This window comes from Orycteropus afer, unplaced genomic scaffold (assembly GCF_000298275.1).
Source record: "Orycteropus afer afer isolate SDZICR_OR568_19922 unplaced genomic scaffold, OryAfe1.0 scaffold00037, whole genome shotgun sequence".
Taxonomy (NCBI): domain Eukaryota; kingdom Metazoa; phylum Chordata; class Mammalia; order Tubulidentata; family Orycteropodidae; genus Orycteropus; species Orycteropus afer.
Genome location: NW_006921624.1, coordinates 12,770,702 through 12,798,632, shown reverse-complemented (window position 1 = coordinate 12,798,632; position 27,931 = coordinate 12,770,702). Strand labels below are relative to the sequence as shown.

The 27,931-nt window shown below is 49.9% G+C and overlaps 1 protein-coding gene across 1 annotated transcript in view; it reads right to left on the bottom strand.

Annotated features, from left to right (window-relative positions):
• The window catches only part of AKNA (AT-hook transcription factor), a 41,443-nt gene that overhangs the window by 602 nt on the left and 12,910 nt on the right, over positions 1-27,931 (bottom strand). The window contains exons 4-21 of the mRNA XM_007936684.2: positions 27,339-27,494; position 26,990; positions 26,331-26,485; positions 23,049-23,108; positions 20,030-20,157; positions 19,289-19,496; positions 17,456-17,610; positions 17,177-17,353; positions 15,947-16,178; positions 14,648-14,754; positions 13,519-13,730; positions 11,575-11,737; positions 9,683-9,853; positions 8,930-9,045; positions 8,135-8,281; positions 7,302-7,397; positions 5,633-5,749; positions 5,191-5,386 (exon numbers count right to left, since the gene is read on the bottom strand). Of these exons, the coding sequence (XP_007934875.1) occupies positions 5,191-5,386; positions 5,633-5,749; positions 7,302-7,397; positions 8,135-8,281; positions 8,930-9,045; positions 9,683-9,853; positions 11,575-11,737; positions 13,519-13,730; positions 14,648-14,754; positions 15,947-16,178; positions 17,177-17,353; positions 17,456-17,610; positions 19,289-19,496; positions 20,030-20,157; positions 23,049-23,108; positions 26,331-26,485; position 26,990; positions 27,339-27,494 (2,597 nt within the window). The remainder of the gene's footprint in view (positions 1-5,190; positions 5,387-5,632; positions 5,750-7,301; positions 7,398-8,134; positions 8,282-8,929; positions 9,046-9,682; positions 9,854-11,574; positions 11,738-13,518; positions 13,731-14,647; positions 14,755-15,946; positions 16,179-17,176; positions 17,354-17,455; positions 17,611-19,288; positions 19,497-20,029; positions 20,158-23,048; positions 23,109-26,330; positions 26,486-26,989; positions 26,991-27,338; positions 27,495-27,931) is intronic.

The following is a 27,931-nucleotide window of genomic DNA, read 5'->3' as shown; positions in this document are numbered from 1 at the left end:
TGGAGCTTCCAGACTAAGACCCAGTAAGAGGAAAGGACTGTCAATCTACTTCTGAAAACGAGACAACGAGACCCCCAAGGACTGCAACATTCTGATTGCACCTGATCATGGGGATGACACCGGACTCAGGCAGTGTCCCCACAGGGTCGCCATGACTTGGGGCTAAGTTGATGGCAGCTAGCAACAAAAATGGCAGTAATAAGGACCCACCCCCAGGGACCTGAGGGAAGGATGAAGCAAGATAAATGAGACACTGACCCAGAGTGGGGTACCTGAGAATCCTTGCTTCCATCCACCTGTCAGTTTAACAAAACTTATTGGCCAGCTACTATGCACCTGCCAGTGTGCTCGGCCCTTGGGCTACAATGGTGAATAAAGAAACATGGACTCCATCTTCTGAGAATATCTGAGTTGAAAGCTGGGATGTCAGGGAGACCTGGATCACCCCAGGATCTGCTGCAAGAACCCCCCCTTGTTGGAAAGATAATACTTATCGCGTCCTCTTTGTCAAGCACAGAGCACTGGACGCATGGTTAGGATTCTGTAGCTGAGGGAGGGTGTGGTTCTGCTCATTGGGGCAGTAGGGGAAGGGCATCCTTCCCAGCCTGATCCTGCAGGAATGTGGGTGCAGTTTTAAAGTGCTGGGGGAGATGGGCTGGAGAGGCCATGACGTGAGCACGGGTTGCCCCCAAAAGTGACTCCTACATTGATCCAAGGCAGCGCATTTAGGGTCAAAGAAACCTCTGTGCTGTGGAGTAAAGGCAGTAGGAGCTAAAGGAGCATGAGCCCGAAAAAGCAGGCAGGAGCTTGGGCCCACGTGGCCCAAGTCATGCACTGGCCTCCTCCTGGCCACCGTGGGGCTCAGCAAACTGGTTTTATTCCTGAGCCTTCACTTTCTAATTTGAATTGTGTACAGTGTGTGAAAGGGCTCTGCTAGGATCGGATTGGACATTCCTCCAAAGAAGACACACAAATGACCAGTAAACACATGAAGAGATGACCCACATCATTAGTCCATAAGACAAGCTGCACTCAAGTCAGCTCTGACTCCGTATGACCCCAGGGGGGCCACAGTAAGTAGACTGTGCTCCACAGGGCTGTCAGTGGTGGGTTTTCAGAAGTAGGTCACTGGGCCTTTCTTCTGAGACATCTCTGGGGGGACTCAAACCTCCAACCTTTTGGTCAGCAGTTGAGCACTTTCACCATTTTGTTCCACTCAGGAACTCTTTAGTCATTCCCAAACCCACTGCTGTCAAGTTGGGTCTAATTCACAGGGATCCCATGTGACAGAGTAGAACTGCCTCACAGAGTTTTCAAAGCTATAATCTTTATAGAAGCCGACTACTATATCTTTCTCTCAAAGCTCAGCTGATGGGTTTGAACCACCAACCTTCAGGTTAGCAGCTGAGTTCTTAACCACTATGCCACCATGGCACCTTTCATTAGTCGTTGTTGTGTGCCGTTGAGTCGGACCCAACTCCTAGCAACCCCTCCTTGGGTTTCCAAAGCGGTATCACTACGGAAGTAGATTGGCCAACCTTCCTTCTGAGGAGTGGCTGGTGGGTTTGAACCTCCAGCCTTCTGGTTAGCAGTCAAGTGCCTTAGGCACTACACTACCAGAGCTCCCTCATTAGTCATTAGGGAAATGTAAATCAAGACCACAATGAGATGCCACTTCACATACTTCATACCCACTACTTGACTAAAATAAATAGATAATATAAGTGCAGGCAAGAATATGGAGAACTCAGAACCCTTAGACCTTGCTGGTGGGGGCTGAAATGATGCAGCCGGCTTGGAAAACAGGCTGGCAGTTCCTCCAAGGGTTAAGCACCGTGCCTTGCCCAGTGTTGGCATCCTCATCCTCCAAACCCACGAGCAGTCTCTGAAATACATTCATTTCTTCAGTTGGCATCATTGTCCTTATTTCACAGATGAGGAAAGTGAAGCTTGGAGGAGCCAGGTGATGCTCGAGGAAACACAGCACGCTGGCCTTAACACTCAGGCCCTCGAGGCCTGCGCCCAAGTCCTGACCCAGCCCCTGGCTGCTCTGTGGGCCTGAATAAGCCCTTCCATCTCTCTAGGCCTCCGTATCCCCGTCTAAAAGGGCTGTGCTGTCGTTGATGCCGTCGAGTGGATTCTGAGCCATAGTGCTCCCAAGTGACAGAGCAGCACTGCCCATAGGGATTTCAGATCTTTCTTCACGGAGTCACTGGGTAGGTTCGGCCTGCCAACCTTTTGGTTAATAGCTGAGTGCTTAACCATTGAGCTACTAGGGCTTCTTCTAGGGTAGATGAAATGGAAAATTTCCAGTAAAAAGATTTGTACCCTGCGTGGAGACAGGAAGTTCTCTCTAAGTGTTAGCTACAAAAGCCAGGGTCAGAGAGCCCGGATGGAGCAGCAGTGAGACTCATGCCCAGACCTGCCAGACTCATGCCAGCATCTCTTAACAGACAATGAGAATCAGCATGAAGCTGATAAATACCACCAGAATCCAATGAACAGGCTTCTTGAATCCAATTTAAAGCAACCTACATTCCATTCCAAGGGATTATCTCACTAACTTCGGGGTTTCCACATGCCCCCAAGAAGCTGCAAGAGTACCACTCCAGGATGGACACAGGGAAGAGGTAACTAATAGGGAGGAAGTGGGAGGGGAGCTGTTGCATTGTGGTAAAGTGTGGTCAATGTCATGAGACAAAGCGTATGTGAACTGCTGTATGGAAAGTGAATTTGCTCTGTAAATCTTCACCCAAATCACAATTAAAAAAAAAAAGAATACCACTCCAGGTTAGAAAGCCTTGGGTGCAAGGGCTATAGCGCAGCTGATCAGCAGGTGGCAGCAAAGGCCCACTCACCTTTCCAAACAGCCTCAGCCACTGAGCATGCTCAGTTCTGTTGCTGGGCAGGCGCACTGCAAGACCTGTGGTTTATTAGGCACTTTCTCTGTATGACAGCTTTCCGTGCAGTAGTTCATCTAAGTCTCACCGCAGCCCATTTCACAAAGGAAGAAACAGGCACTGAGGAGCAAAGTGAGCCGCCCAAGGTTATAGGCTACCACTGGCCAGGACGGTTGAGTGCCAACACCCAGGGACTTCCCCTTTCCCATGTGCCATCCAGACGTAGGGATAGCAACTAGCTAGTTCTGCCTATAGGTAGAGCTTCTGTGGCCATGTAGAGTGTTATCCTGGGCACCAAGACCACGGGAAATTCCAGGAAAAAACTTTCCTGTTGGAAGATTCTACCCGCTTACCTGGAACCTCTCACTGCTGGAGTGGAAGTTTCCTTATTAAAGACCGGCCAGGACCCAGCTGAAAGGCAGCAAGGAACCACACTGTGAGGCTGAGTCCTAGCAGAGGCCCTCTGTTCCCACCAGACTCCAGTCCTGACAGTGACTCTGGCCCTTGCTGACAGAGGGCCACTGAAGAAACCAGTCCCAATGGACCAATTTTATAGTGGGGCAAACCGAGGCAGAGAACTGGCTGGTGGTAGTCAGCACAAAAAGGCAGGTCTCTGAATCCAGTGCCCAGCCTTCTTTTTCCTAGGCAATCCTGTCCTACTGAACCTACTTGTACTCGATTTTTTCTTATTAATGATATCAGCGAACAACAGAAACCTTAGTTGTGATAACAGAGCTACCACTCACACAGCATGGCTACACTTTATTCCAACCCCAAACGTCTCCTTTTGTTCTTGCTGTGTGCCCATTTTAATCATCACACAATGGTACATGACTGAGACTTTGATCCCATTTAACAGATGGGGAAACTGAGGCTCAGAGAAGTGGCTTTGCCAAGGCCATTTGGCTAATAAGAGGCAGACAGGACTGGGACACAGGTCTGTCTAACTCTAAATCCCAAACCACTCCTGCCTCCACTGCTGTCATCTCTGTCTCAACTGATTTTAGGGCCAAAATCCGTGTAGAAGATTCTGTGCTTGCCCTACAGCATAGCTGACCGTGCTCCTCAAAACTCTCACGGTCATCCAGTCCAGTGACCCTGACCCATCCACTGTCACTGAGAAGACTCCATCTCCCAGCAACCCACAGGACAGAGAACTGCCCCCACAGGATTTACAAGGCTGGAAATCTTTCCAGAAAGCAGACTACTGCATCTTTTGCCCATGGAGTGGCTGGTGGGTTCGGACCACAGACTTTTCGATTAGCAGCCCAGTGCTTTAATCACAATGGCTCCAGAGCTCCATAGTCTACCTGACCAGTGTGCCTCAGAAGTGTCAAGGTTATCCATGGAAAGGAAAGTCTGAGAAACTGCCATAGCCAAGGGAAGCCTTCAGGAGCCAATCAAAGGGACTGTGGTACCTGGATGGGATCCTGGAACAAAAAAGTTCCAGGTTCTAGGTGCAAATGAAGGGAACCTGGAGTTCCTGGGTGTCGCACACTGTTAATACCCTTCCTGCTCACCGAGATCGGAGGCACCCAGAGGTGCCCCAGAGAAAAGGCCTGGTGAATTATTTCTGAAAAATGAGAGAAAACATGATGGCATGGTTCTCTCTGATACACATGGGGTCTCCACAAGTCAGAGTCGGCGGGTAATAAGGAAACCTGAATAAACTATGGCTTTAGTTAATAGTATCAATGTTGCCTCATGACTTATAACACACATACGATACTAATAAAAAAACCAAACCAAACTCACTGCCGTGAAGTCGAACCCACTCACAGTGACCCTCCTTGGGTTTCCGAGGCAGTATCCCTATGGAAATAGATTGCCCAGCCTCCCTTCAGTGCGATACTAATAGAGGAGGTTAATAAAGGGGGGGTTAGGGAGGGTGGACACTGGAGCTTTCTGTCCTATCTGTTCAGTTTCTCTGTAAATCTAACACTGTTCTAAAAAATAAAGTCCTTTTTTATGTTGGAAGTGCTCATTACTTGGCTGCAGAAAAGACTCACCAAGAAAGGGAAGATGGTGAGGGTTCTAGACGCCCACAAGGCTGCACACTCCAAGAGGGCAGGGCCCTCTGCCAGTCTGTGACACTGCTCTGTCCCCAGGCCTAGCGCAATCCCTGGTACTAAGGGAGCGCTCAGGGTCTGCTGAGTGACCACATGAGTGGCAGGTGGCCTGTACTGTGTATTACCCTGGTGAGGTGAGACACAGGAGGTCTCAGCTGCCCTGACACCGGTCTGACTGCCAAACACAAAGGGGCAGGGAAGGTGGAAACACAGGTTCTTACACAGTGGCTGGTGAGTAAGGCACAACGGGCACTGAGGACACATAGGCAAAGGCTGCAGGGGCCGGTGCTGGAGGCAGGGCTGCCAGGTACCACAGCCCCGCGGGTGGGCGCTGGGGCGACTCTGCCGGTGGCTTGCTCTTCTGCCTGGGGCTGGAATTGGAAGGTGCGTCTCTCTTTGTGGTGGTCTTTTCTGCTCCTGTCAGGGAGGGAACAGCACAAAGATGCTGTCTGACCACATGGGAAGATCTAGCTGAGAGCAGGGAATGTGCCCAGCCCCTCCCCTGCCAGAGCTGGGTGTTGGGCTGGCCACATGGGGAACAAATCACCTGCCCAATTTGTTCAAACTGGGAGAGCAGACCCCCCGCCTCAATCTGCCCAGACCCCAGGCCCTGCTGAAGAGCTGAGGGTCTGCTGAGAGAACAAAGAAACCATTGATGCCTACCAGAGGTGGCTGTGTCTGGGCCATCGTTCTCCGTGGGGGGCACAACTTGATGACACACGGGGCACCGGGGAGTATCGGTCGGAGACGGCCCCGGTGGGTCCTTGGTGGCAGCGCGGCCTGGGAGGAGGAAGGGGTGTCAGGAGAAGACTGCATCTAAACAGTGAGGCCCTGGGGCCTGGGCGCTGGGAGTTTTCCTCACAGACCCCTGCGGAGGAGACAAGGGCCTCCATGTGGGTGACCGCGGCTACGCTAGCAACCTTGGCAGTGACGTAAGTGTCTCCTGTGCCAGGCCCTCTGCTAAGGACTTCCATGCATCATTTTATCAAATCCAGCAAGCCATGAGCTAGCCACTGCCATCGCTCTCCCATTTTGCAGACGGGGAAGCTGATGCCGCGAGAGGTCGAGTAATTGGCTGAGGCCTCAGAACTGGGGGTGGCCGTCCTTCGTCTGATGACAAGTACATTCTCTCTCGACTACAGACCCCTGTACCTGTGGCCATCCCACCACAGAGACAGCGCTGCTCTCCCTGCGGGAGTGGCCCAGGACAGCCGCCTGAGAAGTAGGGGAGGGGAGGGGACGGAGCAGTGGGCACCGTTGTTCTCTCCCACCCCAACCCCCAGTACCTTGTCTGAGTGCGTTCCAGGGTTGGTTGGCTTCTCCTCCAGGTTCGGCTGTCATCACCCCCTCCAGGAAGCCTTCCCACCCGCCCAGCACCACCCCAGCTCTGGCCACTGTTTTGTTGTCTGCTTGGAAGAGAGTTCACTGGGGCAGGGCCTAAAGCCCAGTATAGGCAGGTATGGAATATGTTGTTGAGTTTAAAAAAACGAATGAAGAGATAAATGAATGAGCAGGGAGGCTTGTTAGAAGGCAGAAGGCAGGCACAGTGGCACAGAGCTGTGACTCTGGAGTAACAAAGACCTGGGTTCAAAATCTAGCTCTGCCACTTGCAAGCTGTGTACCTTTGGGCAAGTTAGTTAACCTCTCAGAGCCCAAGGTCCTTACCCATAATGTAAACAACACTTGTAGCCATTTCATGGAGTTGTGAGGCTTAATGTATCTAACATCCTTAGCATGTGCCCTGAACACAGTCAGAGCTTAACAAATGGCAACTCCATCATCATTGTCATTTCTGGAAAGGGCCTAAGAGATCATCTCCTTCAACCTTTTCATTAGCTATGTGGAGCCTGAGGCCCAGAGAAGTTAAGGAAATTGACTAAAGTCACACAGCAAATCACTGGCAGAAATGGGATGAAAACTTGGGTGTCCAGATTCTCAGGCCACTGTTCATTCTCCCCAGTACTCCCCCTTGTTGGATTTGGGGGGAAGTGGGTGAGGAGTTGGGGGAAGGGAGGACTATAAGACATAATCACTGCTGCCAGGCCCCCTACTGCCTGGTGGCCCCTCTATCAAGACCCTTCAGGAACTTCCTAAGTCAAGTCCATGGTTCCTCCATGTCAAGGTCAAGAAGGGTGGCTTTAGGCAGCAGCACCTGGAGCAACAGGTGTGATGGCAGGACACCTGGCAGGGCTGAGAAACTCAGAAAAAAATCCCAGTCCCTGGTCCGTGCCTGTCACTGAGCTCAGGACAGGCCCCATGTCTGGACTGACAGAGCCCTCCGCGAGAACACGAATCTGCAGCCCTGGCTGCTTCTCCAGGTACCATTCCTCACCTGGGTCCTGGGTCCTAATGGACCAGCAGTGGGGACAGGAAACTCTGCCCCTGCCTCTCTGGACAGTCTTGGGGGACAGGACATGGTACTCCTGGCCTGGGGAAAGACAGAACGGTCACCATCAGACGCAGAATTGGGCAGGTTTTGGTATAATGCTCTCACCTCTTCCTCTGTATGGGTGTAATAGCCTCATACGTACACTCACATACACGTCGTATAGGCACACGTATAGGTACACACATGCACACACACACATATAAACACACACATCTCTTTGTTTATTGTAGGCTCTCTCTGCCTCCTGCTCTGTCCCATCTTAGATCCTGTGCAGCTGCCTACTTCCTGACATGCTGCAGCATTCAAGCTGGATTGGAATCTGAGGGTAGGCCTGCAAGAAATGATAAGTCATGATGGACAGGAACCCCACTCCTCCAGACCCCGGGGCTTGCTGATTTAATTTGAAGGCTCAGCTTGGAGCCAGTGTGTACACTCTTGGCATTTTCTCCTGTGCTTGGAGTGGCTGTAACATGGGTCCAGACCATAGTGCCGATTTCATGGGCTTGTTGGGAGAACTGGGCCATATCTGCGAGGTAGGCTGCCCTGCTTCCCCCAAATGGAACATGGGCCCTGGGAAGAGGAAGGGACAGGAACTGTTCACGGCATGAACAAACACACTGAGGTTCATGGAGGTAAAGCTCCGTGATGTTTTTCATATCCCAGAACACAGAAATAATTGAGAATATTGGGATGGCCCAAAGGGTAAATGGAAAAGGTTGCTCATGACAGAAGAGGCACCAGGGATGGCACCTGCGCCAGCCCTCCCTCCGGCCTACCTGTGTAGTGGCCCCAGAAGGTGACCCTGTCTGGCCGTCCAGCACTGCCCCCTCCTCTCATTCTGTCCTGAGCTGCCTGTGGATTGTCCTCGGGAGTCCTGCGCTTCTCAGAGAAGAGCCGGGGGGAGTTTGGCTCAGATTCAGAGGCTGGAAGGGAAACAGAGGGGATCAGAGAGGGCAGGGGTGTGGGGGCACTCAGCTGAGGGAGGCTCTGGGGCAGACACCCAGGTTTTAATCCCAGAATCGTCCCCAGTGAGAATGGCTGACACAGGGAACACTGACTTTGAGCTGCGTGCTGGTCTAGACACTTTGCATGTGCTGTGTCATACATCTGCACAGCAACTCCATGAGGCAGATGCTCTTATTACTGCACTGTTGATGGGATCTTTAACTGCTCAAAGCAGGTAAACAGCCTGGCCAAGGTCACTTGGTCAAGATGGGGTAGAACTGGGGGTAAACCCCAGTCACTGACTCCAGTCAGGCTCCTAACCACCCGCTGCAGGACTTCAGGCAAGTCCTCTGAGCTTTGTGGGCTCAGTGTCCTTTTCTGCAGCAGGTGCGTGATACAACCCACCCTGCAGGGAAGCTGAGGAGATGATGTCTACAAAGCCCTCAGCAGGCAGCTAGCACACAGCAGATGTGCAGTACATAGTGGCTATTATTACAATTGCCTAAAAAACTCAGAGACAACCCTCTCCAAGTTTCCTCTAAGGAGGTTGCTATGGGCCCTGACCACTGAGCCAACATGCCCAGACTGTGGTCTCCAGAAACCAGGTGTGGCAGGTGCTCACTTACTCAGGGACAGCTGGGGCACCGCCCGAGGCACCGAGGAGGACCTGGCTCTCCGCCTCCCTGTGAGGATGGCTTGCTCTGCACCTCCAGGCTCAGCAGACAACCTCTCTGTGGATTTACTAGCAAAAGGGAAAGAAAGACAATGTCACTGGCATGATACGCTTCCATAGCCTTTCAAGATGATCAGCAAGCAGGCAACCTGCAGAGATACTGCTAATGTCATGGGAGGAGGAGAGAACAGAAGTCCAGAGCAAAGACTCAGGGGTCAGATTCACAGAAAATGGCTCTGAGCCTCTAGGATGCTCAGCTTCCTCATGTATTAAATGGGGATAATGAGAGGAATTACCTTAGAGGTGTGCTGAGAGGACTGATGAGACGATGTCCATAAAACCCTCCCATAGTTCCTTCCCATAGAAAACACTTGAAAATGTTAGCTGATTTTATAAGCCATTGTTATCGATGAATGAGGACTGAGTGAGTGGGGAAAAGTGTTGATACCCGGAAATGTTCAAGCTCTTCAGCTGAACTATTCACTGCAGTGTGCTTTATCATTAACATAAGTGCTCACATATTCTTTTAGGCATCAGATATTACACAATAAAAACCATAAGCATGAATGAATGAATGAATGAGTGAATGGAGTGGGCATGGCAGTGTCTGAGTCCACATGTCTGGGCAGAGTCCGAGACTAGCCCCATGGTTAGTCTTCTGCGGCTGCCACCAAAGTCCAGGGACAAGACTTTTGGGATCACCCACCTGCCATAGTGGGAGCCCCAGGTGACCAAGGAATCAGCTGGCCGGTCCCGGGTCCGAGCAGGGCGGTTGGACTCAGGGCGTGTCGGGCTGCCCTCAGATGGCCGGTGTAGGCTGTCCTCTAGCTGCAAGCGGAGTTGGGACACTTCTTCTTGCAGCTCGCGGATGGCCTGGCTGGGGTGGGGGTGGAGACAGACACAAGGAACAGATGCACAGTGAACGGGGCTGCAGTGACCCCCTGGGTGCTGCCTGGACCCAGCAGCCCCTCCTCTCTGCAGCAGGCAAAGGCTGCACCTCTGCTGTCAAATGACCCCAGACCTTCCCTGCATATCCATCTGTCAGGCCCCTCCCCTAGACACCTCTCTGAGTTCACGTTGCTGCTCACTTGCTGAGCAGGACAGACCCTTCCTTTGAGGTTCACACACACTAACATGCAGGGGCTCCAAGTAGCTGCTAGGACACAGCAGTGAGTGCTCAGGATGAAGATGAGGATGCAGGGTCCCCAGGGCGTTAGCTAAAGCTCCACTTTCCAACGTGAACTCTGACCTTCCTCATTCCCTGGGCTGTCCTGCTTCCTCTTCCTCTTTCAGCAGAAGTCTTAAGCATCCACCCAGGCCTTGCTCCTTCCCGCTCTTGCTCAGCCTCTTCCCCCAAGACATTCCCTAGGGTTGTCCAAGCCCATCTCTCCACTCCTGGCAGAAGGTGCTTGTTTATGGGTTGTCCTATCCACAGAGAGCCACTGGCTGGCAGGAAGTAGGTCTTCCCCATCTTAAGGTGCCAGGAAAAGTTACTGAGCTGGGTGCCAGGCTTCAAGAGGGAGCAGAGTAATGGGCTGGGCATGAAGAGAGGACAAGGAGACCCCAGACGCAGATGGGACTGGGAGAGCTGAGTGAGGTCAGGCTGGGAAATGCAGGCTGCTATAATTCCTGCAAAGCCACCATACCCAGCTCAGCCTATTTTGCATCTAGCTGGCAAATACTGTTTGGATTTTCTCCCTTCAGTCCTTGAATGTCTAGAGCCTCATTCTATGGGCATTGCTGGGACTGTGTGCAGACAACTCCACCCAGACCCTCCTCACACACAAAACGCCTGCACCCTGAAAGCTAAAAGAATGGGCTCAGCTTGGCTGTCCTCTGGGCCAGTGCAGGCTCTACATCTACTCCTTGGGCCAGCTCCAGATGGGGGGTTCCCCTTAGGGTTAGTTCTTGCCTGGCAGTCCCTGGACTCAAGGAAGAGTGTAGCATGGTGCCACCTCCAGCAAACATCAGCTCTCAGCTGAACGTCCCAGAGAGGGGAGACAACTCTCTCAAGCTATGCCCCAGCACGCTCTGCATCCAAGGGCAGTCCGTTCCCCTGGAAATTCCCAGGGAGACTCTGTTGGGGTTTCCAAGGTAAACCATGAGGGTAGGGGGCGGAGAAAGAACTCACATTACTAGTTAACGCCCTGGAAGGCAGAGCTGAGGCTCCCTGCTGGACCAGAGAGCAGCTCTAGCTCCCCCTGGAGGTGCAGGCTGTGAAAGGCAGGTTTATGAGACCTGGGGCTTGGAAGGCCCACGGTAGGTCTGGTAGGTCTCACTTCCCTCTCAGGGTTGTTTTTTTCAACACGATCTCAGTCTCCCTGACTTAAGTTTTTAGTTACTGAGTGCCAGCTGGCACTTAAAATTCATGCAAACTTACACCCCCTCCTGAGTTTCCCATCTCCTCACGTGGCATCAACATCCCACTGGCCAGCCAGAAATCCGAGTCATTCTAGACTCTTCTGTTTCCCTGAACACCCCCAAAGTTAATCAACTACCAAGTCCTGTGGGCCCAGCTGCCTAAATCTCTCTTCTGAAATGCATCATTCCCCATCTGTGTGATTACGGGAATCTGTGGTCCCTAAGTATGCAACTTACTCTCGCCCCGTCCTGGTGAGGAGGAGGCTGGAAGTGGTTTCTGTGGGTCTGTGTGTCGGTGGGGCAGCTGTAGGGGCTGGGGTGGGAGACGGGCTCAGTGCCCTGCTGCGGGGGCACTGTTCAGAAATCCGTTTTCGCCCCTTGAACTCTGAGGAAGGGGCAGCTAGGGAGACAGAAACCAAAGTTAGATTATGACAGGGAGGATCCTGAAGTCCAAAGTTGTATGGGTAGAATGATGGGACAGGAATGGTGCCCAGCTGAGGTCACAAGTGAATCTCAGTGACCCACTGCCTCAGAACCAGGAGATGTGTATTTTGTTGGGGGCTTTGGGTGCTAAGCTGGGCCTACTCCTAACTAGAACACCTCCTACCATTCACCAGTATAGCATCAGATCCAAGTCTTCAAGACAGTCACTTCTACAAAGAGACAATCACCCACTCACTTGGGCTCTCCCAGACTCTGTCATACACCTCACTATGAGTTCTGGGACTGGCTTGGGCCTCCACGTCCCTCTGAAATGGCAGCCATGCCTCCTGCATGCGTGTGGTTTATATCTTGCCATGTGTGTGTGCTTCTGGGGAGAGTGCTCATAAATTTAGTCTCTCAAAGGGGTCAGTGATCAAACATTAAAAGCTGTGTGTTAAAAAGAAATGAACTTGGAAGACTACTCATCAATATAAAGGGATGAGCTATTGGTACATGCAATAACCTAGACAAATCCAGAGAATCAAGTTGAGTGAAAAAAAAAAATCCTAAAAGGTCACACACTGTATGATTCCATTTATATAACATTCTTGAAATGGCAAAGTGGCAGAGAGAGAGGCCAGATTAATGGTTGCCAGCATTACAGAGAGGGGCAGGGGTGGGAGGGAAGTGGGTGAAGCTATAAAAGGGCAACCCAGGGGGTCCCTGTGGTGATGGAAATGTTCTGCATCTTGACGGTATTAATATCATTACCCTAGTTGTGACATTGTGACACTGTTCTGAAGCTTTGCAAGATGTTATCATTGGGGGAAACTGGGACAATTTGGAATCCCTGTGTATTATTTCTTAATATCTCTTAACGGAGATATGTACAATGATCTCAAAATGAAGGTTTAATTACGAAGAATTTTGTTCTTACTGATGAACCTTAAAGAGAGGCAAAGCCAACGTGCAGTGTTTGAAGTCAGAACAGGGGCTGCATTTAGGAAGGTGGGAGGGACCAGCAGGAGCTGGTGAGGGCTCTGGGCTTCCAGGAACCACACTCATGGTCTGACTGTGTCTACCTCATGAAAGTCCATCCACTTATGTTCTTTTCTGTCTGTTTGTTTTGTTTCAATAAAAGTTCACATACATTTCCTCATACGCACACAGGTCATCTGCATAGAAAACAGCTCAGGGATTTTATACCAAAATGTCAGCCATGACAGTTTTGGGCAGATTTTTTTCTTTTCTTTTCTTCTCCTTTTGTCTACCCTATGAGTGAAATCTGACCCGATGACAGTGAGTTTGTTTTGTGTTTTTACCTGTAATTTCAGAGGCAGTGGTGGTTCAGTGGCAGAATTTTTGCCTTCCATGCGGTAGACCTGGGTTCAATTCCTGGCCAATGCCCCTCCCACACAGCCACCCTGCCCACCTGTCAGTGGAGACTATCACGATGCTGAACAGGTTTCAGTGGAGATTCCAGACTAAGACCAGGAGGAAAGGCCTGACAATCTACTTTCAAAAATCAGTCGGTGAAAACCCCATGGACCAGAGCAGTCTGCTCTCGTGTACACGGGGGACACCAAGACTCAAGGGCTGACTCGTCAGCAGCTGAAAGCTCAAATGTGCCTACAATTGACCTGTCTATTTGGTATCCTGAGGGGTAACACAGGGTTTTTTCTGTGTTGGTTTTTGCTTTTTTTAATCCATGTGGTCAGGCCACCCTTAAGCCTAGCCCATCCAGTTTTGTCTACTCACCCATCTTTGTCACCAGAGCTCGTTCTGGGTGAGAGCTCGGTGCCCTCTGCTGGAGAGGATTGCCAGGGCTGGAGAGGTACCTCTGAGCTCGGCTCCTAGGTGTGCTGGGCTCAGCAGCTGTTCTGGGGACCAGAGGACCCCTGGCCTTGGAGTGGGAGGCTCCATCCTGGGGCACGGATGCAGGGAAGGGCTGGCCTGATGTCCCCAGGGTGCTGAGGAACCATGGAGGGAGAGACATGCTGAGGTCACACAGACAGAAGCCCTCAGACCACGTCCTCCAAGTCCCTCCAGCCTTTGGGACTTTGTGTCCCCAGAAAACGGCTTATACCTGAGACTGCACCCCCAGGATGCACACATTTGTTTACAAATTGCATAGCTTATATTTACCAAGCATATATGCAAAATGGGAGCTCTGGTAGCATAGTGGCTAAGACACTTGCCTGCTAACCAGACGGCTGGCGGTTCAAACCCACCAGCCACTCCTCGGAAGGAAGGTTGGGCAATCCTACTTCCGTAGTGATACTGCCTCGGAAACCCAAGGAGGGGTCGCTATGAGTCAGGTTTGAATCGACGGCAAACAACAACAACAACAACAATATGCAAAATAATAAAGTGCAATTTATTTTTTTGGAAACATAAAGAGAAACAGAGTTTCTAGCCCTTCCTTGCAGGCACCTGGCTTTGGAGGCCACCACTCTACATGGTGCTTCCAGCATGTCACCCTTCACCTGGGTCCCCCCACCCTCTCCCTCCCTTTGTGTTACTGCCCGGCTTTTTTCTCTCAGAGCCACCATGCCTGTCCTTTGTCCTTGCCTTCTGTTCAATTCACACAACCCTCCCTATAGTCTTCATTCATTCACCCGTTCAATCATTTGTTCAACCAATATTTATTTCCTGGCCTGTCACTAATTGGTTGAGTGATACTAGGCGAGTCACTTCCTCTCTCTGAGCCTCTCTTCCCCTGTATCAATAAAATGGGACAGTGACCAGCAGTGAGGCCTAGCCCAAAACAGAGGTCTGTGACTGCTCAGGCTATGAGCCCGTATGCAGAGCATTACAGGTCTTTGGTTCCCAGATGATCCCAGGTGTGCGGACACTGATGGGACAGAGGTGGGAGTTCCCAGCATACCTGATGTGGGAGAGTCGGTGCTCTGGGATCTGTGTGATGGGTGATACTCTGCTGGTTTCTGAGCCCACAAAGCCACTGTCTGTCTCTGGGGATGCCATCCAGGGCTCCTGAAAGATGCAATATCCTTTTAAGTCTGAAGAATGTGCCCAAGGCACGTGGAAGAGCACTTCCTGAATGCTGGCTTGGGCCTCACATTCCAGAGGCTCACAGACCCTACTGGGAAGCTAGCCCTGCTCCATGAGGGTGTGAGGGTGCCCAGTCCCCCAGGGCCCGGCATGAGCACCAGGCTGACAGCAGGGACCCGCATCCAGAGCGTGCACTGAGCAAGTCCTGAGCTCACTGTAAGTCTCTTCTCCCCTGAGAAGCGGGGGCTAGAGACCTTGGGAGAATGGGAGAAGTGACTGCAGCAGATATTCTGAGATAATGAATAGAAAGAGGAGAAAGGAGTCTTGTTTCCAAGTGTCTTCAGGCATGGGCTGGGAATGCCACGCCTTTTCTGACTGCAGAAATGCCTCACCCAATGTATTGGGAAAGGACAATTCATCGAACACGTGCACATCCTGCCTCCAGCCGTGTCAGAGCAGAATGGTGAACACAACGGTGCACCACAGGATTTTCAACGGCTGGATTTTCAGAAACAGATCTCCAGGCCTTTCTTCCTCGGTACACTGGGTGGACTTGAACCTCCAACCTTTCAGCTAGCAGCCGAGCACATTGACCTTTGCACCACTCAAACGCCAGGCACAAAGGACACAAACAGAATGACACCAAGTGCCTGCCCTTGAGAGTGCAGAGATCCCTTACTGTGGGCTCATTGGGGCTGCAGAAGGTCCCTAGACCCCTGAAACTACAGGCAGAATGTGGGTGTGTGTATACATGCATGGACACACATTATTCTATGAAAGCATCTGTAGTATGTCACATTATGGTGGCCTGTGACCCCTGCAACAGCTTAAGAATTATGGCGCTAATGGCGCCAAAGGGGCAGAGTCAAGAACTAGCCATTGAGCTGTGATAAGCAGGCTCAGAGAAGCCCAGGCAATGGTGGCAAGTGTGTGGAGAAGGAACAAGAGATCCTGGCAGAGGGACGGGGTTGGGAGTGGGGACTCACAGCAAAGAGGTGGCGTGAGGTATAATGCCTGAATGATGAGCAGGATTATGGCAGGCAGGGACGTGAGCAGCAGGCATTCCAGGAAGGAATGGCATGAGCAAAGAGCTGGAGGCAGAAAGCTCCAGACCATCGGGGTGTGGCCCTGAGCTTCTGAGCCTAAGTCCCCCTGCCCCCATGTGGACACCTACCTCCGGGTGGGGCCTGCCAGGTTGGTGGAAAGACTTCTGTGGAAGGCGTTCAGAGATGCCACTTCCCGCCAAGCTGGTCATACTGCTCTGGTGGGACGCCGCAGACTTGTTGCCTTGAGGCGGGTGCAGCATGCCAGGCCGTGGAGGGGCTGCCTCGGCCCTACCCAGGCCTGGTGGGCACCCGTCTCTGGTGCCCGATGGCTTCACAGGCACCATCTGTTCCATGGTCTCCCTGGCAGGGAAAGAGAAGTATGCCAACCCTGAGCCCTAGCATGAGCTGGAAAGGCTTGAGGCTGGGGTCAGCCTGTCCCAGGAGCCAAGCAGTGCAGGGCACAAGTGTGAAGTCAGACACCAGGTGCCCATCCTGGTTCTGCACCATCTAGCTGTGTGACCCTGGGCAACAGTTCCTTTCTCTGAGCCTCATTTTTTCTGAACTCTATAATGTGTATGCCAACAAAACCCACCCAACATGCCACAGGGAAATACTGTGAGGATAGATGACCCAACGCAGTGTTTCTCAGGCTTCTGGAATGTGCGTACCATCCTCCCTACTTCAGCCATCTCTATAAACTCCAACCTACTTGAAAAGATTTCATTATAGATGCATCAGTATTTCATGTTACAAATAATAACCTTAAAAATAAATACAAGCCTTGGGGGACACGAAGCTTCTATTAGGGGAGGTGGCAAAATAGGGAAATGGATAGTCCTGATTATGATGAGAATAATTAATGTCACTGAATGGTACATGCCAACAAATGTTGAAAATGACATTTTTTTTTGTTTCTTATATATATGTAAACTTACAATTAAAAAGATTAAAAATATATATAAGAAATATGGAAACAATATTATCATATTCTAGATGGATTCTGCTGCCTGCTGAAGACTTTGGCCTCAGGCCTGCCCACACATGCCCACACTCTGTCTTTCCAAAAGAAAATTGAGAGAGGCGGTAAAGCATAACAGCACTAACAGAGACTTTCTCCTTGATGTGATTAGAAGGGCTGAGGCTGCAACGGTGAATAATGTCATTTAATGCTGTGCCTGTCCTACATCACCCCAAACCATTTCAAGCACTGTCAGTCATATATCTTCCACATGGTGGAGAGATGCTGAGGATAGGTGGGGAATGTCTAACTGTAGAGAGCTTTCCACTCACTACGATTACTGCCCGGCTCCTGGGTCTCAGCTTGGCATGGGGCAAGCGGGGGAGGTTCAGTAACATACTTGACGGGGGTGCCCTGAGTGCTCTCAGCCTGTCCCGGGAGCTGCCTTGGGCTGTGCTTGGTGGCCTCTCCTTGCCCTGGAGCTGGGGCTGGCCCATCAACTTCCAGGGTACGTCCCTGCTCCTCCTCTTCCTCCTCGACCCTCCTGGCTTCCGGCAGGGACTTCACACTGATATACCTGCAGAAGAACACACAGACAGCATGACCTCTGTCCAGCAGTAGCCAATGAAATGTGGTCACGCTGGCCAAGGAGGCCAGCTTTGCTCCTGGGGGCACTCACCGCTCCAGGAGGCCATGGAAATCTTGCTCCATCTGAAGCTCCTTGTGCCTGAGTGGGGCTGGCAGCTGCCGTGGTCCGTCCTCCGCCTCACTGCTGGTGCAGCTCACCTCCACGTCCACGTGTGAAGAGCAGGAGCCGGCTCCAGTAGCATCAGGCTGGGGACCACAAAGGTAGAGGATAGAGATCCAGTAAATATCTGAATAACTCTTTTTAGGAACCAGCCTCATGCCAGGTGATTGCTGATGCTGAGAAACGAGAAATAGATTAGAGTCACTAATGCCACCTCCCTCTCACAGGTGCAAAAAATGTGGGAACTCAACTACGTGAGCTTCTGTACTGGCTTCCGTGAACTGGGCAACTACTATGTGCCAGGCACTGTACACACATCATGCCACAAAAATCCCACCAAGATGTGCTGTTATCACAACCCAATATACAGATAGGTAACTGAGGCTCAACGGGGCAGCATGATTTGCCAAAAGACAAAGTCATGCAGGAGTGGCAGTGCTGATGGTCAAACCCAACTCTCCTGGCAGAGACATGTCTCCTGCCCCCATTCTGTTTCCATATGGCCACTCTAGCCCCCAAAAGCACCTTCAAGGGGAACATGGAAGACCCTCAAGGTGATGCACTTGAGTTTTTACCCCTTTTTGGCATGAGGTACTGCCTGAAGAGTGTTCATACCCTCTGAGGCAGAGCACAGTGCGAGAATCTTCTCCAAATCCCTGGGCCTCTGAGACCCCATTGTCATGATCCTATGCAGACACTTAGCCCTCTCTCAGCTTCCCACCCGACCTGACACAGCAGGCCCTTCCTCCTGCTCCAAACCACAGCAGACAAGTCTCTGCAGCACAGACAAGTGAGGCATAGAGGCCCCACCACTGTCAGCTGTGTGATGTCTCTAAGCTCAGTCTGCTCAGCTGCAAAACGAGATGCTAACTGTCACTCAAGCTGGACAGGATACAGAGCCCCTTCCACATGTGACCCTTGCCTAATGTTTTCCATTTCTGTGAACAGCCCTGTCACCCACCCAGTTCTAAGAGCTGGAAGCCTGGAGGTCACCCTTGACTCCCTTCCCTCTTGCTGCCACTCCAAGTCCAGTCAAATGTACCTTCTAACTCTCTCGAGTTCATGCATCTCTCTCCATCTGCCTTGCCACCTCCCCTAGGTCAGAGCAAGCGCCTCTAACTGGTCTACCTTCATATCCTCTTATGTTACTCCCCTGTGGAAAACCTCAGCAGAGTTTGCAACCACACCCTTGATGTGACCCACAAAGCCCCACATCCTGGGCCTGTCTGCCTCTCCAGTTGCACCTCAGACAACTGTGTTCCTCACCTTCCACACTCCAGCTGCAGGGCCTTTGACACTGTTTAGGTGGTTTTTCCCCTTCTGATCCTAGCTACTGCCACCCACTCTTTAGTTCTCAAATGTTACTTCTTCAGGGAAAGCTTCTCTGAGCCCCAAACTCAGTCCTGTTACCTGTTACCTACCCCTTAGAACCCCAGATTCTCTGCCAGTGCACCAATCACACACTATAATAACTGTGTAACTACTTACATCTAACCTCATGGAGGAGGACAGGAACCTCATGGAAGGTAGAGCAGAGACCACCTTCTTTTTGTTTCCCACTAACTCCCCACCATGTGTCTGGGTCCTGGCATTATTATACCCTCTGTAATAATGCGATCTGAAATGAGCATTATTTTCCTTCAAATGTACTATATTCATTATGGAGTCTCTGGATGGTACACATTTCATAAATATTCAATGAAAAAGTGAATTAATAAAGAAATGAATGGAGAAACCAACAAATATGGCTGAGCAAAGCATTACCTCAGGGTAGGAGGTGTGGCTGGCTGGCATGAGGGCTTGTCCAGAAGGAGAAAGCAGGCCCCCTGGCTGGCTGGGGGAATGCAAGGCTGGAGGGCCATCCAGAGCCGGGTCTGACCCTGTCTGCTCAGGCTCCTGCTGGTACTGATCCATGTGGTTCTTGAATTCTTCCAAGCGAATTCCTAGCTGGAATATCTCCGCCTCCAGCTCCCTGGAATGGGGAGATACACATTGGGAGCCTGAGATGGCAGGATGTCACACAGGGCTGGGAGGCTGGCAGGATGTCACACAGGGCTGGGAGGCTGTGCTTCAGAGCTGAGGCTGCCACAAGAATGCCCCTGTGGGGCCCACGCAGGGCCATCATTCATATCATGTAGAGAACTAGAAATAAACAAGATGAAAGAGGCCTCCACTGGCAACCAGAGACCTTCAACCTGAGTTCCTGCTCTGCCACAAATGAGCTGTGAGATCTTCAATAAACCTTCTCCCTCTGGCCTCAGTCTCCCCATTGTCCAACGAAGGGTTATAGCTCTTATTTCCAAGGTCCTTTCTCATTGCAGTGAGTGAAAAGGGACACATCTCTCAGTTTCCTAGTACTCACCATTTGGATATGTTGCTCATGGGATAGGATTTCTCCCCGTCCCCTGTGTACGAATTACAAGGGCAAGATGCCCCCCTCCTGGTGACCGAGGGAACCCCGGAGCTGCCCCATCTGCCCTTTGGACCTCCCTCCCCAGCACGTACCTGCCAGGATCAAATTTCCCAGGCGTCCCCTTGGAACTGGCAGGCTGCTGGGCCAGGTGCTGGTCCCTGCAGGCCCTCAAGTACTCCTCTTCTAGAGCTGTGTGGGCAGCCTTCAGCCGCTGGAAGCCCTGCAACCAGACCAAGCCAGAGGACCTGAGTGCCCAGGCCCCATGACCTCTGTCCCTGCTGACATAGTGGGCCATGGGGCTCACCCTCGGTCTACGGAGACCTCCTGAGTCCCTAGGAGACAGAGGCTGGGGTTAGGAACCTCTGGAGCTAGCCTGCCCTTGCCTGGCTCTCTCCCAAGCAGCCCTCTACCATCGGCCATTGGACTAGCACGGAAGAGACGTGGCTTAGAGGCTCGGCATCAGCGTCCAAAGCGATCTTCCCTTCCTGCATAGACTTAAAAGGACAGCAATGTTCCAAGACAGTCCCACTGTCAAACATGCCCTTATGCCCTCATAAGGACCTAGCACTTGAGAGACCCTGGATCCTTATTCTTGATTTGCAAAACTGTGGGCTGCAGACAATCATTCTTTTCCCAAGTTCTTACAGACTCTCAATACAGATGATGTCATCACACTATTGCTAATGGCAATTAACATTCACCGCACATGGAGAATCTGGGCTAAAGCACTTAATTTACCATCTACATTTAAAGAGGAAGAAAATGAGGCACAGAGAGGTTATCAAAGTTGGGGAAGGTTACACAGTGAATAAACAAGTTGCAGAGCTAAGATATGAACCCAGTCCCCTGGCTCCAGAATTTATGGTCTTAACATTTATGTTAGGCCCCTCACAGTAAATGTGATAAGAAAACTATGGAAGGTGGGATCATTATCCCAGATTTGCTATCATCTTCCATTGCTATCCCACTCATTCTATGCTGAGGACAGCCCAAGGCTAAGGATAACCTAGAACCCAGTCCTCAGTCAAGTCGCTCTTCCAACAGCTCTTACTAATCCCAAAAAACAAGTTGATTCTGACTCATAAAAACCCAAAGGATAGAGGAGAACTGCCCCCTAGGGTTTCCAAGGCTATAAATCTTTACGGAAGTGGACTGTCTCATCTTTCTTCTGTGGAGCAGCTGGTAGGTTCAAACCACCAGGCTTTTGGTTAGCAGCTGAACGCTTTAACCACTAAGCCACCAGAGCTCCTCAACAGCTTCCTGGTTATGGAGAAATTAGGATAGAGAAGAAGAAAATAAGTGGTTTTAATTTTCAAGGACCTTTTGTAAACTCTAAAGGAGCTCTGGTGGTACAATGATTAAAGCATTTGACTGCTAATCAGAAGGCCAGTGGTTCAAACCCACCAGCCATTCCTCAGAAGAAAGATGAGTCAGTATGCTTCCATAAAGATTTATAACCCTGGAAACCCAGTGGAGGTCGCAATGAATTGGAATTGACTCGAGGGCAGTGAGTGATTTTTGTCAACTTAAAATACAGCAAACCTACTTCATAGAATATGACAAATACTACACACACCTGTGGGAGCTCTGGTAACGTAGTGCCTAAGGCACTAGACTGTTAACCAGAAGGCTGGTGGTTCAAACCCACCAGCCATTCCTCAGAAGAAAGATGAGTCAGTATGCTTCCATAAAGATTTATAACCCTGGAAACCCAGTGGAGGTCGCAGTGAATTGGAATTGACTCGAGGGCAGTGAGTGATTTTTGTCAACTTAAAATACAGCAAACCTACTTCATAGAATATGACAAATACTACACACACCTGTGGGAGCTCTGGTAGCGTAGTGCCTAAGGCACTTGACTGTTAACCAGAAGGCTGGTGGTTCAAACCCACCAGCCACTCCTCGGAAGGAAGATGGGGCTATCTACTTCCGTAGTGATACTGCCTTGGAAACCCAAGGAGGGGTCGCTATGAGTCAGGTCCGACTCAACGGCACATAACAACAACAACAACAACAATACACACCTGTAAACATGAAAATATAAGTGATACCTCTATGGGCAGTGTTTCATGATGTTGTACATAGGGTCGCTATGAGTCAGACAACTCAACAACACCTAACAACAACAACAAATAAGGTAGGAAAATACTCATGACACTTGTTTGCAAAACAGGTATGCTGGTTACTCTTCACCTGCCCTCCAGCCCCTCTCTCAGCCCCTCTCCTCACCACCCTGCCTGGTGTGTTGAGCATCAGTTGGGCTCTCCACCACTGGCTTCCCATTAGGTCTGTCCAGTGGGCACAGCCCCCAGGAGATCCTGAGTAGGAGGAGAGAAAAATGGGAGAGGAAACAGCTTCTGGCGGTTGCTACTCCTGGGGCCTCCCATTCCACACTGGCAACCCTGCCGCTGCTCACACCTCTGCGAACCCTCCCTTCCTTTGATCCCCTGCAGACCCCACTTTGAGAGAGCCATCTACTCCTTACTGAGATCCAAGTGATGTGGCAGGAACCTACATTTTACATATGACTATGAAAAGAAGCAAAGAACAGCTGTCATGGAGTTGATCCTCACTCATGGTGACCCCACAGAATGGACCTGTGCTCCCTAAGATTCCAGGGGCTGGTTTTTTGGAAGTAGATTACCAGGCTTTTTTTCTGGGGTGCCCCTGGGGGGGGGTTCGAACCACCCCAGACTTCATCTCTCGTACTTTGGTCATGTTGTCAGAAGGGGCCAACCCCTGGATGTCATGCTTGGCAAAGTAGAGAGTCAGCAGAAAAGAAGACCCTCAATAAGATGGACTGGCACAATGGCTACCACCCCAGGCTCAAACAGAGCAACGGGTGTGAGGGTGGCACAGGACCGGGCAGTGTTCTCTTCTGTTGCACACAGGTTCATTGTGAGCAGCAACCGACCCAATGGCACCCAACAACAACAACATTGTGCTACAATGATCATTATTAAGGAAGCCAAGCAGGAGCTGTTTGTTGTAAAAGGAGACGCTGTGTCTGGGATTCTCTGGTCTTACAGCCAACCAGGCTTTAGAGACTCAGCTACGGGAGGCAGAGCAGTTGTCTGGCAGCTCCGTGGGCATCTCCTGAGTGGGCAGTACCTTGAGTTGGTCCTGTGGTGTGAGCTGTCCCGCATGTACCAGGCCTTCAAAGGACTCCACCTGGAAGTGGGGAGGGGAAGAAACACGCTCCGTTAGCCTGGACTCAGGAAGACGGGTCCTGCAGACTCCAAAATCAGCCACATCCACAGTTTAGCATTGGAGCTGGGTCTGGCCTCGGGGTAGGGGTTGTCTTTCAACCACAGAGAGGCTGGTACTGGGAATTGACTCCGCCACTGGCCACGGGCAGCCAGCCCTGGGAAGAACTGTGCTCCACGGGGTTTTTAATGGCTGATTTTCTAAAGTTGAACCCCCAGGAATTTATGGACAGCAAAGCACATTCACTCATGTCCCTTTAGGCCTATGAGCCAGGATACTTACTGCAGATTGGTTGGAGGGAGACAGGAAAAAGCTTAAACACTCATCTGTGGAAGAGTGTGCAGCTGTTAACAAGAGGCAGCACACCTGTATGTTCTGATATGTCAGCATCTCCAAGATTCATTTTTCAGTTTCAAAGCAAGGAACTGAACAGTATGTATATTATGCTACCATTTGTATAAAATGTATAACAAAAAAAAAAAAAAAAACCCACCAAACTCACTGCCGTTGAGTCAGACTCGACTCATAGTGACCCTTCCTTGGGTTTCTGAGGCAGTATCACTGAGGAAGGAGATTGCCCAGTCTTCCTTTCAAGGAGTGGCTGGTGGGTTTGAACTGCCAGCCTTCTGGTTAGCAGTCAAATGCCTTAGGCACTATGCCACCAGAGCTCCTATAAAATGTATGTTGTTGTTGTGTGCCCTCGAGTCGGACCCGACTCATAGCGACCCCTCCTTGGGTTTCCGAGGCAGTATCACTACGAAAGTAGATTGCCCCATCTTCCTTCCGAGGAGTGGCTGGTGGGTTTGAACCACCAGCCTTCTGGTTAGCAGTCAAATGCCGTAGGCACTACACTACCAGAGCTCCCATAAAAATGTATAGGGAATAAAAATATAAATGCATTTGCTCGAATCTGATGAACTATTTCTAGGAGAACGCACAAGAAACAGGAGGAAAGCTGGATGTCTGGGGGACAGAGATGGGAGGTTGATTCTCGCTTGTATGTCCTCTGCTCCTTTTGAACTTTAAACCATGTGAATGCATTGCCTGTGCCAACATCAATATTTCGATTTAAGACATTAAACAAGATACAGTATAGTGTACCTAGTTATGTGACCATTGCCATAAATGCATGGGTGGGCATCAAACATTTTTGCTTGAGTGCTCAAAACATTCATAACATTGGGAGCATCTTAGAGCACTGAGAGATAGAAAGGCAAGAGTAGGAAAGAACAGTGATTTATTACTGAATACGCCCTTTGTACCATGTGAGAGTTTTTACCATCTGTGTGTATTACTTTCTAAAAAATTTGTTTTTAGCTTAAAAAAAAAAAAAGACTAGGCATGATTTGGGGTCACTTCTAGGAAAAGTTCTAGATGAATGTTATAATTAATTATAAAATTAAATAATATAATAACTTAATATATATTACAGATAGATAAATATATACATTATATTACATAGTATATTTATAATTAAATAATATATATTACTATTACATTGATGTATTTTTTTATAACACCATAGTATATATTTGTATGGATTATGCTTATGATATATAATTATATCATATAATTTATATAATATATTAAGGAACCCTGGTGCTATGAAGCTAAGAACTTAGGTGCTAATGTAAATAGAAATATAGTACGAGCTACATGTATAATTTAAAATTTTCTAGAAGTCACAGTAAATATCTAAAAAGAAATGGGTAAAATTAATTTTAGTAATATATTTATAATACACTTTATTTAACATGAAATATAATTTCAACACATAGTCTATAAATTATAAATTACATATTTTACATACTTTTTTTGTACTAAGTCTTTGAAATCCAGGGTGCATTTTACACTTATGGTACATCTCAATTTGGACTAGCCACACGTCAAGTGTTCGATAGCTGCAGGTGGCCAGTGGGTCCCGAATCAGATGGTATAGCTCTGAATTACAAGGGGTCAGCAGGTAGGCAGAGCAGAGCCTGCCCCAGCTCCCACCCAATGTGATACGATGACTGTGCTTTGCTTTACTTTAAGGACAACACACAGGATGAAGGAAGAAATGGCTCTCAGTTACCAGACCAAGGACGGTGGTGAGGCAAAGGACTGACACACTGACCCATGCTCCAACATGGACAAAGCCTGAAAACACTGTGGTCAGTGAAGGACCCACATACCAAAGGCCACATCCTGTGCCATTTCATGATCCCATTGACATGAGAGGCCCAGAACAGGCAAACCCAAAGGGCCAGAAGGGAGATGAGTGATTGCCAGAGCTGGGGGAGGGTGTTATGGGGAGGGACTGCTTCATGAGTATGGGGTTTCTTTCCAGGTGATGAAACTACTCTAAAATTGATTATGGAGATGGCTGCACAACTCATGAATACCAAAGAAACATACATTTTAAGTGAGTAAATTGTCTAGTCTATGAATAATACCTCAATAAAACTGTTATAAAAAACATGGTAGTGTTTCTCTGAAGGAATTAGTTTGTTCTATGGACGTGGGATACATGTAACTATCACATTTCCCTTTTTGCATCGACAACTAGGAAGCTCAAAGCCAACTCTGTAACTCTGGTTAAATGTTCAGGGCCCAGCAGAACATTTTGTTTATTCATTTCATCCTCAGTTCACTATTTTTTCTACCCTTACTTCCCCTTTACCCCAGTTCCTCACTTCCGTTTCCAGAATGTGGTTGTAATGCATGTATTTTCATAAGATGTTTTAAAGCACTTTGGGAATAAAATCAAGTGTGTACACATAAACAGATGACAAACAACTCAATTTGATGAAAATCTAAAGTCCCTTTGAAAGATAACTGAGAATTGATTTCTCTAAAGAAATGAATTGAGAAAGTGGAGCGATATATCCTGAAGACAGAAGGAAGGGTGAAGGGCTCATTACTCTTCCAGAATCCTGAAAGAGCTGGAAATCTCCTTGAGAGCAGATCAGGAGACACTTTCAAGCACATCTGGATGGATCTGATGACACTCAAGGCCAAAAGCAAAAGCTCTGGGTGACAAGAGGAGGCTGGAGCCACATGGCCTCGAAAACCAGGCAAGGGGCTCATGTTTCCCAAATGACCGAGTTAACTCCAGTCGATTCCAAGGCTTGGAAATAGACAAGCTGGCCTCATTCAAGCAGGCAGAGGCTCCGCTTTTAACAGGCAAAGCAGGATTCCACTCACCTTGGCCAGGAACCGGCTGGCCTGCAAAGCCAGTGCCTCGGTCCGCTCCACTGAAGGCTGGCTCTTGGCAACACCCTGGTTCTCTGGAAGCCACCCTGGGGTGGGGACGATGACAGGTGAGGAGGGACTCAGGTCTCCTTGGGCTGACTGCCACCCTGGAATACACAACCACCAAAGGTTGGAGTCAACAACATCTCTCCAATGTCTGAAAGATAACGCCTAACGTCAAAACCACCACCTCCACCATCAAGTCATAGCTCAGTAGTCTCTCCCCAACTTCACATCTGCCAGAGGCAGTGGGCAGGGCAGAGTGGTGTCCCCCATTTACAGGTGTGAACAAGGTATACACCTGCCCTGGATCACACAGCTGGAGTCAATGCCACCCTCTGGGTTCTTGGTTCTATTTCCCCCACCAAACCAAGCCACCTCAGTATTGTGGTCAATAGTGTGGGCTTAACTCAGAAAGACATAGGTTCGGGTCCCAGTCCTTCCATGGAGTGGCTGTGTGACCTTCAACATGCCACCTTTCTGAGCCTTGGTCTCCTTAACTGTCAATGAGGTAACAACAGTGTGGAGCTCACAGGTTGATATGGGATTGACACAGGCTTGGTTGTCAAGGGCTTAGTGCAGGGCCTAGCCACAATAAGGCTGCAAAGGACCCTGCTCTTTGTTATGCAACTCGCCCAACCTTACCCAGCGAAAGTGGCAGAACCAGGACTTGATCAGGCTGCTCTGGCCCAGAGTGGGACACTTTCCACATTCTCTATTTGATGTCTTCAAGTCCAAGGGCCCAGAGAAGAGACTCACCTCACCTTACCCCCAACCTGAAGCCAGTGCCATCCCAGGGTCAGGAAGAGCCCTCAGCCATGTCTCCTCTCTCAGACTCACCTGAGACGTCAGAGGCCTGAGGGGCCTCCATGGTGCCTGCCTGCCACTTGGCTGTGTGGCGCTGTGGAATGGTGAAGGACAAGACCTTTGTCCCCTGAGACACTGTTCCCATATGGACACTGTGGCTTCAGAGGCCTGAGGGGCCTCCATGGTGCCTGCCTGCCACTTGGCTGTGTGGGGCTGTGGAATGGTGAAGGACAAGACCTTTGTCCCCTGAGACACTGTTCCCATATGGACACTGTGGCTGGGCTGGGGTGGGTCCGAGTACAGGTTTACCTGTGGGAAAGGGGAGGCACAGAGACAGCCAAATCAGAGCTGGACAAACCCACCCAAAAGGGCTCATCGTCATTCATGCCTTCATTCAGGTGCTCAACACACACAAATTATAAAAATAAATCCTGCCTTTTAATGAAGGCCTTGGGTGGAGGCAAAACACTAGTGAAGGAGGGTTTGCCCTCTCCAAAAGGGAGACAGGACAGGGACCATCACCCCCATTTTACAGAACAGTAAACTGAGACTTGGAGAGGTTAAGTCATGTACTTCAAATCTTCAGTTGGTAAGGACTTGAACTGGAATGAAAACCTGCTCTGTATAACCCAACAGTCTATGGTTTCCACTATTAATAATTTTTATTAATCACATGTGTAATAATAATTTATAATTATATATTATAACCAATCAAAAAAAAATGTCACTGCCATCGAGTCAATTCC